Raw genomic sequence first — 13,400 nt, forward strand, 5'->3', positions numbered from 1 at the left:
TCTGAAAGATATGCATTTTCTAAGTAAAACGTGATTTAAAAAAAATTCTATCGTTGTCCTTCGCTTTTTAAATCACGATTTTAAAACTGCTCGAAATCCCTACAATGACAGTTCGCCCATATACCAACTGTCATTGTAGCGATTTATAGAGAATTTTTATTCTTCATTTAAAAATCGAAGGATAATGATATAAAGTTTAAAAAAGTCACGTTTTCAGATGATATATAAGAATTTGAAATCCGTGGATTGCTAAACAACCCAATTGGTATATTGCAAAATGTTTCCAATATTCAATACTACAAAGTGTTTATCGTGGCATTTTAGGCACCTCTTCATTTATATAAAATCTCCTTGATGCCACAATGTCGTCGATACGATGTTTATCTGACAGATAAACTATAAATATCAAAATATATCAACCAATATTGTCCAAATAAGCACTGACGAAGGCGCAAAGTAAGCGTTGAAATACGTATCTGCAAGTGATAAGTGAAAAGTGATTTAATTAAATAGTGAAAGTGGATAAAAAGTGTAATGTGTAGCGTATACTATTACCAAAATATATTTTTCATGGAAATAAAACTATCTAACTTCTAGTTTAAATCTACTTTATTTGCTGGGTACCAATCATCTCAACAATCCAAGGTTTACCTGACAGATGTGAAAAAAGCCCAGCAAAATTACCTTTTATTTTAAAATAGTTGCCGGAGGAACTCTTCACTCTCGCATTAGAAAGAGATAGGATGATGTCATCCCCAAATTAGAAGTACAATTTTCTCTGTACTATCTACATTCTAATGAAAATTAGTGCATTAGCTATAACGAAGAAAAATAAAGACACACACTATCTACACTACATTCTTTAAAATCAGCGAAAATACAATTTTGCGTTGGCAACTACTAATCATCGCATCGGTATTTGTTATTAAATCTTGGTGCAGACTTTCTCAAAATGTGTGCAGGTTTTTGCGGATTGGACGTGGCAGAGCTGGCTAGTTTTTCGATTTTAAATAGATTTTGTTTCGATTTTCAATCTGTCACAAACATTTTCAATAAAAATAAATCTGGCATCTCTGATAAGTTAGAAGCAGCAGGTGGAAGCAATAATGGATGACGTTTAGTATATAACTGGGCCATACACATAATAAAGAAAATAGAAAGTTTATTAGGTTTACCTATATGTTTATCGTGTTTTTAAGTGAAATGTTCAGAAATAATACTCTAATATAAACTCAAACCATTGTGCAGTATAATGTAAGTTGCGAGTTTTTCTTCGAAAGAACAAAAAGATTTTTGCTTTCAAATTTGTTCAAATTTAAACCTAATTTAACTAGGATGAGCGACAGCACGCTTCATAAATTACTACCGGTTCTTCTGTGTGGTCTCTCACTTCCGTTGTCTATGCTTATGTGGATTGGCAATTTAGCTTACTCTAAAATAGCAAGTGATAACTTAGGTATCGCACTTAATGTTTCATCAAACTATTGTTTTTCTTCAACATTTTGTTACTCTTTCAGAAAGCGTGATTCCTCCAACACGATGGCTTTTTTCAATTCTCATGCCGATTGTTTTAATGTTGTACGGTTTGAAGCGGAAAGGCATCAATAAATCCGGTGCAGCTCTCGGTTTATTTTGTGCCATTATTTTATCCATCTCTTCACATGCATTCTTTGCTTCGTTGGCAACCTTTTTCTTTACATCCAGTCGTGCCACCAAATTCCGTGCCAATATTAAGCGAAAATTTGATGCTGACTTCAAACCTGGCGAAGGTAGACGAAACTGGGCGCAGGTCATTTGTAACGCTGGAATGCCGACCCAGTTGGCCTTACTGTACCTTCTTGACTGTGGATATGGAGAACGCCCTATTGATTTCACACAACTTTACCGTTCGAGCTGGCTTGGAGTTGGAATTCTGGGTGCGTTTGCATGCTCCAATGGAGATACTTGGGCCAGTGAACTGGGGACGGTTGTCGGGCGAGGAGATCCGTTTTTGATAACAACCAGAAAGCGAGTGCCGCGCGGTACGAATGGAGCAGTTTCACCATTTGGTTTGCTAGTCAGTTTCTTGGGCGGTGTAGCTATCGGACTTTCCTATTACCTAACAATTCGATACACAGTCGATTCGAAAGTTTTGGCTCATAGTCCGAAGCAGTGGCCAATCATCGTATTCGGTGGTATGGCAGGTCTATTGGGATCCATTGTCGATTCACTACTAGGTGCAACATTGCAATATTCTGGCTTAGATACGACTAACGGGAAAATTGTGGAGCGACCTGGAAAACACGTAAAGCATATCTCTGGAGCGCGAATCCTTGACAATCATAGCGTAAATTTAATAAGCTCTATCATTAGCGGTCTGCTTATGCCAAGTATTGCAATGCAATTTTGGAAGGTGTTTTAGTTAACATAGCAGATTACAATACGGGACATTACAGAACAACTCTTGAAAGTGATGACACAATCTCCATTTTAAAGATATAGCTTAATTTTTAATTGAACCGCTTGAAATTTAGGGTTAAAATTCATGTTCAGTTTCTTCTGCGGCATAGATGTAGTTCTATAATGTGACTTATATTTAATAAATAAGGATATTCTTTCAATGAAAATGAATGCAACGTTTATTATTATGAATTTTACTGAAATATTAAACTCTACATAACACACATTCGTTATGCCAATATAATGAAGAGAAACAGTTTCACGATGTTGTATCTACAAGGTAATCTGTTTTAATATATCCTTTTTCTTACATTTGACCATTCTATTGCGAAATATAACTATCATTCACTCACAATTTAAGCTTTTAAATTAGCGAAGAAAATAAATCTCTGTCTAAAATTCTAAGCAAATAAATGAAAAAAAAAACGCCTATATCGAAACAAATCCTTACACACCTTTCCTTAAATCTAATAAAAATCATTTTTTATGACACCATTATCCTACATATTAACTTTATAGACTAAACTTACACAGCGAGAAAATATGTATATCGAAGTATAACTAGAAGCGCTTTCTTCTAGCTCAAGCACGAAATGTTTATGCAGCATAAAAGTACTGAGTTGAGCTTAACCAACTGGATGAATTTTCGACTCTGTTTGTAATACCAGGGTTGAGTTTTTCAATTTTCTTCGTTTTCCACCATTTTAAGTTCATTATTGCACTTACAATCTAGTACAAAGATTTTAAGGCCTACGCTGAGAATCGAAAATCAACGCAGCTTGGCTGCTTCTCTCACGCTATGACGTGTGTACATTTTTTTGTATATCCCAATTCGAATTATTATGTATTGCTTACAATTGTGTTGAACATTTAATCGTAAAACATCAAAATTACATGTTCGTCTAAAGTTTTACAATTGATGCACTGATCCTAAATCTCTACAACTATCTGTACAAGAGCGCTTTCATCTAGACAAAACACAATCGGAAGAATTAGTACGCTTCGCTATGTAGTTTTATACAAATGTTCTTGAAGTAGTTTTGCTACATCTGATGCAGCTGCTATGATAACACATTATCCTAAATCTACAATCCTACATACCGACTCTTATTAGGTTAAAAGTGAACTTACAATTTACCTTATATCAGAAGCGACACTTAGGTTTTTTCTCGCTTTTTGAAATTACGTTTCGACGCACACCGCTGGATAATGTCAGAAACATGTGTTTTGTGGTCAAAAATCTTCATAATTTGTGTCCGAGCTTCGTTGATGCCGTCGATTATGATTTTACTGCGTTGCATGTTGCCCTAAAGTTTTAAAAAAAATGATTTGAATTGAATTGAAAACACTAACTCTTGAATTCAAATTTACCTTCAACAACTCATTTATGCGCTCGATTTCGGGCGATGGTTTTGGTGTGGCTTCCATACATTTCAGCATCTGATCTAATTTGTCGTAAGCTTGAGATTCTAGTTCGCACTAGAATAAAATAAACATATTTTATTGTAAGGTGAAACTTCAAGATGTCGGAGTTCGGTTTTACTTACCAAATCCTCGATTTGTGCGCTAAGATGGTAAATTTTCCAACCATTAACCTTTTGTAAAACATGCGATTGATTGGAGATATCGACTATAGTAGGTCTTCGTTCCTCCCGCTGTTTAACATCGGTGTAACGCTGAAAATGATTGTTTGCTGCCTTCCAACTTTGCTTGTATGACTAAAACGAAGTAATAAAAATTTAATCTTTCTCCTGTATTGTTCCAAAAAAAAATATACATACCTCGAGGAGACTAACGTTACGAACTTTTCGATTAGAGGAAGCATCTTTCCCAGTAGAGGTACTTTCTTTACCACTCACAGCAGACTCCTGGGCTACATCAAGTTTAGTACTGTTTCCGGAAATCACGTTGTTTACAACAACAGTAGCGTGTTTCCCTGTACCGCTGACTTTGTTCTTCAATAATGCAAGTGTTTGTTGCACTGCGGTTTGATGAGTCATGCTACCCTCGTTAAATACGGTATTTGGTGGTCCCGAGGTGTCCATACGATAGCTTCCTTCTATATCACTGTTTGCAAAAAACTGTAAACTGTTTGCAACTGATTTCAAGCCTTCGGCCACATTCTGCTTGCGCGGTTTTTTGCGAGGAGATTGCTCATAGTTTCCATTACTACCACTAGCACTAACAGAAGTTGCTGCGTTTTGATTATGAACTGAAGAATGCAGTGAAAAAGCGCTTGCTACTCCTTGTTGCTTAGAAGAATCCAGGACGGATAAATGAGTTTGACCAGACTGTTGTTGGCCAGTGTGAGAAAAAATTTCCTCGTGAACAGATTTGAAATTCAAATCACTATTAGCATTTCGGTTTACAAATGCCATCGCCTTGATTTCCTCTTGCTCCTGTTGATCTGCGCCAGGACTGGAAGTTGCACTGACCGTTGTCGATCCATCTGTTGACGCTGGTCGGGAGGGTGGTGACAGCTCACGTTCACGTTCCCTTTCCCGCTGTTGTTCAATTTCCCTGGCACGTTCCTTTCCCATTGCGATCAAAGTTTGAGTCAAATCTTTGCCTGTTTTAATAGGAGTACTCTCCAATCCGCGCTTACGCAGAATACTCGACTGGGGTGATTCTAGTTTGCCAGCTGCATTTACCGGAATCAGCATGTGCTGTTGGGTTTGTCCACTCGTGCCGGTGTTAGAGGATGTACCTGTCACGATAATTTGCTGTGTTTGACCACCATCGACCAATAGTTGTGGATGGAAGCGAACCGGAACTGCTTGAATTGATGAATTAGTGGACTGTTGTGATTGCGAAGATTGCTGCGGTATCGATTGACTGGACACCGCACCGGTTGCCGAGGATACCAATCCATGGATGGGCCCACTAGTACCACTACGGCCACTACCGGTTTGCACAATTGCAAATGAGCCGGTAGTGGATGCATATGGCGGTAACGATGAAACAGTAGTCGTGATAACACTTGATGAGTTGATCTGACCACCGGTTACAATCGCTCCCGATATGCTGTTAGCTCCAACTGAACTACTGTTACTGCTCAGTGAGCTGGATGAGATCGAGAAAACAGGTCCACTAATGGCGCTTGTAGTAGTAATAGTAGCGGAAGTCAATGCCGAAATGCTTTGCGACAATCCAGGGGCTGACGATACGGTTTGCTGTGAGGAAGAAGCGGGCGAGGCAGTCACACGCTCGTAATAAAATGTAGATGTTGGCAAAAACGTTGTCGCTGAGTTGCCGATTGATCCCGACGAACTTCCGGAAACAACATTTAATGCACCAGACTTGCCAGTGTTCGAAACGGTTGATACGACTGCGCTGGGCAACTGCGGTCTCGTTTGAATGTATAACGATGTACCTGTTCCGGAAACTGAATATGGTGCAGAACTATTGACAGCTTCAATAGTGCTTAAACTGCTGAGTTGCGGTGTCACCTTTGCAATTGGCAGAATTGATGGCATAGTAGATGTCGATGTCCCAGAAACACTGCCAGCTCCAATAGTTGTTGTCCGAACAATTCCGGTGATAGTACTTCCACCCGACCCAATACTAATGAGATTCTGTCCACCTCCAGTTGAGAGAGTGGCAACAGAAACTGGAATGCTAGCAGTTCTTCCTCCAGTTATTCCCGATGGAATTGGAATAACAGTCGTAGAGCCTCCCCCAGCTGCCGAGTTCGCAACAGATATAGTTTGCGGTGTGCCGATAACTTGGCCTTGACTGACAGTGACTATCTGTGGACCTTGACCTGACCCGCCGATCGAACTAGGAGCAACGTTGACTATTTGCGTGATTTGTCCCTGACCTTGCGTTTGTCCCACGCCTCCAGTTGTTTGATTAGATTGAATCAGATTTCCAGTGATGATCGTTGCTGATCCCGAGCCAGCGTTTGAGCCAACTTGACTGGAGCTGACTACAATTTGTTGCCCAGAGGCGGTCTGGAGCGTTGTTGTACCGGATCCACCACCACTGCTCAATGCTTCTTGACTACTGGTTCCAGTTCCAGAGCTTCCGGATAGTTGAGCTGCCGCCACAGGAGTAAGTTTACCAACTTGCGCAATTGTCAAACTAGGTTGAATACTACTATGCGGAATGCGATTATTAACAATCAATGGTTGAATGTTCAGAAGATTAGTCGGTAATCGACCACCACTGATAACTTGTCCGCTTTGTGGATTCTGTACTTGGATTATCCGAGCCGGTATAGTGTTGGAAATGTTTGCCGTTGAAACAGTTGTAGTACGATTCTGAGTACCGCCAGATGCTATGGTAGTCAGCACTGTTGTTGGAGCGAGCACCGATACGCTAGGCGGACGTATACTGATACTCCCAGCGGATACACGCACTCCGATGTTAGTTGTCGGGAGACGTTGAATAGGACGAACTCCAGTCGGTCGCTGCTGCGGGAGAGCCGTCGCCAAAGTTAAGCGTTGAGGATTTGTTCCACTGGCGTACGGTTGTTGGGCACTATTGTTTGTATAAACAAGTGTTGAAGTAATTTGACGTTGCGGAGGAAGCACTGCTGTTGCCAAAGTCGCCACAAATGCTTGCGACTGGTTTCCGCCACCACTACTAATAGATACGTTTTGCTGGTTGGATTGCGTTGTTGCCTGATGTGCCACAACGTTTGCCGTAATAGTGGCATTGTTAATACCTCCCGATGACTGGTTTGCAGGAATGGTCTGCGCAACGACTCTAGCACGTGGAGCTTGAGTTATGCTGTTGGCCCGAATGAGCTGTGTCGGGACTTGCACCTGCACATTTGGCATCCAAGTGGTCGTACCTTGCGATATTATAGTAGCTGATGGTGACGATGTCCGCGAAGGAACGGGCTGACGCACGTAGGTATGTAGGTTGGCGCTGATCGGCGGTGTTGGAATACGGATCGGCGTCGTTATCGTTGCCCGTGGTCCCTGAATACTGGCAACTGTTTGTGGTACACGCGCCGGCACGTGATAAGTGCTCGGTGTTTGAGCTCGCGACACTGTGATCGATGTTTGCGTAACTGTTCGCGCCGGAAGAGCCGTAATTTGCGATCGATTAGTACCAGTGTCTGAAAACAAATTAACAAATACATATTACAATCAAGCTAGTTATCTTATCCCTAAATAAATTAGAACAAAAACTCAATCAGTATCAGTACAATAAAAAATAGTAATGCATCCCCGGTATTTATATAATGTATTAAAGAGCAGCTGACCGTATTCAAACTCACCTTGCTTTAAATTTATCGCCTGCCGGTAGAAAGCCTGAGGGGTAGCGCTACTCGGAATAACAACACGCATCTGATTGCCGGCCGAGTTATTGATTCTGTAACGAAAAATAAATGCAATCTATTAGCAAAACAGGTAAAGGCAAAACTCAACAGCACACACAGAAAAACATACATCGATAATGATAAGCACGACACACGCGACATCATTTTCTTTTTTTCTTAGTTTTCTGATTTTCTAGCAGACCATACATTATTTGACTTATCACGTTCATTATGTTTTTACCTAGTCGAAAAAAAACAACGAAAAGATGACTTGACTTTTATATCAAGATTGAATCGAAAGATATGTGTCATATTTGAATTTTAATACTGCATATAAGTACTATGTTCTTGCAGAATAGTAAACAGCTACTCACAGTTGTATTGATATTGAAAATGTAAATAGAATAAAGAAGCTTAGTTTTTCATTTAACGAAAAATATTAAAAATGTTTTAATTATACACAAAAATTATTTACTATTTTTTCAATTGAAATAGTATTGCCTGAATTTTAGCTCGAGCTTCTAAACGTATAATTTATTATACGTTCGCAACAAGCAAAACATTTCTCAGAAAAAGATTCATTTAAAGGTTTCCATTAGGATTAAAAAAAAATGCCAACACTGCATGATTTTAGGCGCATATTCTCATACATTACATATGGTATACATACACTACGCTTGCACAACTACATTCGCTCAATTCATCGCAATACTTCTTTGCTATGAAGAAAACGAAGAAACTTACCTATAGGTTGTTGGCATATTTGTTTTTTCGGTCGGACGGACCAAAACCTTCGAAGCCGATACCATGTCTATTGGATACGCATTTGCGGTTGCCGTCGATGCTGAAACGGTCCCAGTCACTGACCCGCCTACTCCTGCTGTGCCAACCGCAGTACCGGATACGGACAAAGTTTCCGCACCTTGCATTTTTGGTCCACCTCCGGGAACTGATTTGTCCCCGTCAGAAGTACTCATTGTACTCGAGTCCCCCAATACAATGTAGGATTTTTATCAATGATTCTTGCTTGCTTTTTTCACGCAATTATATCTTCCACGATCTCAATACTTTTTCAAGCAGTATTATGCAGGATTTCAAAACCTTTCAATTCCTACTTATTTTTCGAATTCTCATCTTTTGCAAGAAAGTAATCATTCTTTGTAGCGAGATGGCGAAGCGGGCCATGGTCAATTATATTCCAGTTCCAGCTGACGGTGCGTTTTTACTAAATGTGTGCCCCGTTTCGTTACTTGAATGACTTTTCTCTCGCCTAACCTCTCGTGAAGGAAAAATAGCCCAATTTCTTTTAAAAACTTGGAAATAACAGGAAAATTCTCGTCTACCAGCTGCTTTCAAGGCAATCTGGAGGCCAACGCGAAGCCTGCGAATTGAGACAAACGAGTTTTTTCCAAAAGTGGCTTGCAATGGTTCCGGCGGAAATTTCACTTTTCCATCGAGGTTTCACCACGAAACTGTTTTATTCCAACAAATATGTAACACAGAACGAGCAATCTCAACTCCTGCACATTTTTTTGCGATTAAAAACCGAGTAAATTAGAACAATTTTTATCAACTAATAAACAGTCCACGAAATCACTCCGCAAATGTACGCGCTTTTCATTCGTTTTGCTGCGATACGAAATATTTTCAATAAGCTTTTTCTCCTCGCTGCACTACGACGCACACAGAAACTTCATTCGCTTCTTGTTATTACTCTTATTTAACAGCGAAGTGAAAGGGATATTTTAAGCCAGAGTCAAATCTAGGGCTATCGCGCCATATGAGAGGAAAAGTCACATTTCAAAAGAACGAACAACAAAAAGTACTTATACAGCGAGGATTAATGGCTTCTAATCAACACGTGACTGAAAAACAAGTGACTCAAATTGCTATCGGCTCATTAAACATGGAACATTGCCTACATAATCGAAAGCCATAAATGTTAATAATGATGATAATAAAGCATACAGTCGTCGTGACTATATGCTAGACTAGTTATAACCAACAATGGGCAGTTTATTTCAATAAAAGCACCTATTAATTCAGTAAAATCGTTTGCTTGAAACAAATGAACAGATTTTATTGAAACAATACGACATTTTGTTGAACCCAGTAGGGGCTTTCAGTAAATTAAACAGGGATGTCTGTTTAATCTAACCAAACATTTTGTTCAATGAAATATTTTTTTTATTGTTTTCAAGAAAATAATGAATTTGCAGGATCAACAGCTTAATTCGAATAAAATCTCAACTTAAAAACAAATCATTACAGTGGTCGAAAATATGATCAGTTTTTTACTTGGTTATTAGTTTCATCTCATATTCGCGAGAAATCATCGATTAAAGTATTTACAAAATCAAATACCGTATACCGTTATAATTCTGCACACCCAAGCCAACCTCCGTGCAATGTTGAAAAAATCCAAGCTCAATTTCAATTGACCTTATTCGAAATCAAACCGAACAGTTGGACAAACTGTAACGCTGAAATGCCAGGAATTCTATTCGATAAAATTGGTAATTATTTCGATAGAAAACACGATAGAACCAGACAAACCATTTTGATTAAAACAAATGTAGCGTTCGGAATTGTTTCAAACTATATCGTTGGTTTGCTGATTGTATTGAAATAAATCGTTCTTTTGATTGAAACAAACCAAATAGTTGAAATGATTAACAATAAAACATTTCATTGATTCAACTCAGAGAGTTTTTTTCTCTGTATAATTGGTTCATTGTACGCAAAAATGTGATCAGTATTAAAGTAATAATGATAACTTGCGTTTCTCAAAATTATTATATGGATGTACAAGATAGAAAAATTATTGTTCACTTTACTGCCGGTACCCGCATAACTGTCCCATACTGATTTTGGTTACTTCTGAGTTATCATTGGGAATCGACTTGTTATCATATTTTCTGGAAAAAAATTAAAATTGATACTTTTATATGGAAAAACATGGAAAAAATACCAAATTGTTTTTGTCCCATATTGAAAGTACCCGCATTACAGTCCCACTGCATAGTGGTACAAGCTGCAAACATATAATTTTGCTTCAGATTAGTGTATATCGGATTATTTTAGGCATATAGAAGTATGTCATTTAATTAATTAGACTAATGTTGTTTTTCTGTAGTACAATTTACGTTGCCAATGATACTGCCGGTTGCCGGTTGTCTTTTTTTAAATTATATAACGTAAAACCAATTCCATCCATGGTTTTCTGTTCTCAACGATAAATTTGTGGGGCCATGAAACTGTTATGGTCATTGGTTCTGGATGTAATTGCTGAAAATACGAAAATTCACGGAAAATATTAAATCGCCGTTTTCTCAACATGTTGTTTTTCATTATGGGACAGTTATCCGGGTACCGGCAGTTTAGGACTATCCAAGGATGGGAAAAATCGTTCAAGTGATAATAAATCAGTAGTCCAAACTGATTCTCTATTGCCTTCGATAATTTCAAAAGGATATGTGGTGAAAAATGTTCACTCGCGATTACTTCGATTTGTTTGTTTCGTTTCGCGCTTTCGATTTTTTTTTCACACGTGTAGATAGGTACAACACGCGCAAACCGAGAATTTTCTTCTTTTGAAATAATTAAGCAAAAATGAAAGCTGGATGTTCTACGGGGTGTAGTCTTCTAAAAATAGGAATTTAGATACTGGTATTGTGGCCGGGGCGCATCAAACAGATTTCCATAAAGCATTTATTCAAGTATATTACATGCAAGCTTTCATGTAATATAGGGCTTCAACCAAGAAATACATTAAAGCAGCGGTTCTCAATCTGGTGTACGCGTAGCCTTAAGGGTACGCGAAATCCTTCTGGGGGTACGCGGAAGAAATATTAGTAATGGCGGACACGGCAATTTTTTATAATACTTTATTTGTTGTTCAAACTTGCTCTCAAAACATGAATGTAGCAATCAAACAAATCACAGTTCAATTTGAAACCTAATCTAGACTATCACAACATGATTTACCACTCTCTCCCACTCTGTGAGAATATTCCAAGCTAGGGGGTACAATTGATTTGGAAAATATCGCCAAGGGGTACGCGGATAAAAAAAAGTTGAGAACCGCTGCATTAGAGAATTAACGAGTGACTAGTTTGAAACTTTCGATACTATACTTTATGAGTCCAATTTTATATCATCCAAGGATGGAAAAACTGGTATCGCATAACAATCATTCGGGTATCATTTCTGAACGTGCTATTTATAAGCTTTCAATCCTAGCAAACCATCGCTATTAAAAGTTACATTCTCAAGCTTGCAAGAGACAACTTAGAGCAAAGAAATATATGGTAGCTTTCTTTGATGATTTTGTTTCAGTATTGCCTGCTTTAGGCGGAGCGAGCAACATATAGCGAGTGTTTCACGAAAGAATCGTAAACGATTGCACTCAAGCGATCGCAATGATTCTTTCAAATGTTGGTTGCTTGTAGGCGTAATTCGGCTACTCCACATCGTGCTTTCACCGTGATATACCACGATGATTCTTGGTGATTTCAAGTATCAGATGCTAATGCATCATGCTACAATTTTCGTAAGCATTGATGATACCTATTTGCTCCGGCAAGCAAACAATTGAACGCAATCTAACGTTCATTTGGATTCAGAATTTTGTATCACTGGCGATAATATCTCAAAGCTTCTCGCGATAATGTTGAGTGCAAGTGAACTTGGATACAATAAATACTATCGTGTTTGAATCATTCAGTCTCCTTCTATGGTATTCGGAACTGTTAGAAGCGAAAAACAATCAGCAGCGTTTCTATGGAAAACTTGTACGCGAGTGGAAATAGTTGACCGATAACTGATAAATCAAAGAACACATTTGCATGAAATATTGCTAGTGAGTGAACTTTTCCATGCTTGATCGTGAGACAAATCTTTAGAGTATGGCATCATTTTATGTCGTTGATTCAATGTTGAATGCATTGCAAAAATTATTGAACTGAAAAAAATCGGTGAGAGAATTTTCGTCTTCAGGAAACGAAAATTTTCAGTATTGATTCTCCTGAAATTATCACTAACGATTCTTTTTCATTTCTGTAACTAAGCAGCCGTATCATTGTTGATAAATGAAAATCAACAAAACGATTCCATGCAATAAAAAATCGGAAGTGTTCCTCTGAGTGAGTGTTTTTTTCCATCCTTGGGACTATCACAAAAAGCTGAAATTTTGATTTGTAGCTTCTAACCCCCGTAGCAAGTTTGTGAACACCTAGCTTTCCATGAGCGGTGATGGCAAATGGGTTTGACATATAATAAAGGTTATCTACTTTCCATTGAACTAATAGATTTGCAATAAACTCTTTCATATGTATCAGGTTCGAAAGAAATTATAATATTTCGAAAGACAAGCGTGGAGAGTTACAATTTATTCGAGCACATGTTCATATATCATAGTTTACAATTTTCATAACAAAACTGAGATTTCAATACATCCCATGTTGCCTTGCTGCTTAAATTTGCAATATTTATGTTATTTTTCGAAATATGTCATTTTCAACTAGTTTTTGAACTTATTTTAAACAAACTAAAACATTTGTTACTTTTCATATGAAATAATATAATATAATATAATGTAATAAATATAATATAAAATAATATTCAAAAGGAATCATGCTACACCGAAAAAACTCACAAAAATCTGTAATTTTATTGAGCGCATATCTAT

At 38.1% G+C, this 13,400-nt stretch overlaps 2 protein-coding genes across 2 annotated transcripts; one reads left to right on the plus strand and one right to left on the minus strand.

Moving 5' to 3' along the window:
• The first annotated feature begins 1,095 nt into the window (after positions 1 to 1,095).
• LOC129721264 (transmembrane protein 19) lies at positions 1,096 to 2,610 on the plus strand. Its single transcript, XM_055673622.1, has 3 exons — positions 1,096 to 1,254; positions 1,335 to 1,456; positions 1,518 to 2,610. Coding segments are annotated over exons 1-3 (1,008 nt in total). The 5' UTR covers positions 1,096 to 1,252; the 3' UTR covers positions 2,402 to 2,610.
• Positions 2,611 to 2,617: 7 nt separating this feature from the next.
• LOC129721263 (histone deacetylase complex subunit SAP130-A) lies at positions 2,618 to 9,418 on the minus strand. Its single transcript, XM_055673621.1, has 6 exons — positions 8,456 to 9,418; positions 7,670 to 7,764; positions 4,221 to 7,507; positions 3,987 to 4,157; positions 3,811 to 3,918; positions 2,618 to 3,746 (listed from the first exon to the last, which is right to left on the minus strand). Exons 1-6 carry the CDS (start codon positions 8,686 to 8,688, stop codon positions 3,597 to 3,599), a joined length of 4,044 nt encoding a protein of 1,347 aa, XP_055529596.1. The 5' UTR covers positions 8,689 to 9,418; the 3' UTR covers positions 2,618 to 3,596.
• Positions 9,419 to 13,400: the final 3,982 nt, after the last annotated feature.

The sequence above is a fragment of the Wyeomyia smithii genome, chromosome 2 (genome assembly GCF_029784165.1).
Source record: "Wyeomyia smithii strain HCP4-BCI-WySm-NY-G18 chromosome 2, ASM2978416v1, whole genome shotgun sequence".
Taxonomy (NCBI): domain Eukaryota; kingdom Metazoa; phylum Arthropoda; class Insecta; order Diptera; family Culicidae; genus Wyeomyia; species Wyeomyia smithii.

Bases quoted from the DNA above. Each gene is read 5' to 3' on its own strand.
- LOC129721264 (XM_055673622.1), top strand. The intron at 1,457-1,517 runs GTATCGCACTTA...TTACTCTTTCAG, and splicing joins AATAGCAAGTGATAACTTAG to AAAGCGTGATTCCTCCAACA.
- LOC129721263 (XM_055673621.1), bottom strand. From the start codon at position 8,688: ATGAGTACTTCTGACGGGGACAAATCAGTTCCCGGAGGTGGACCAAAA. The intron at 4,158-4,220 runs GTATGTATATTT...ACTTCGTTTTAG, and splicing joins GTAACGTTAGTCTCCTCGAG to TCATACAAGCAAAGTTGGAA. The intron at 3,919-3,986 runs GTAAGTAAAACC...ATTTTATTCTAG, and splicing joins GCGCACAAATCGAGGATTTG to TGCGAACTAGAATCTCAAGC.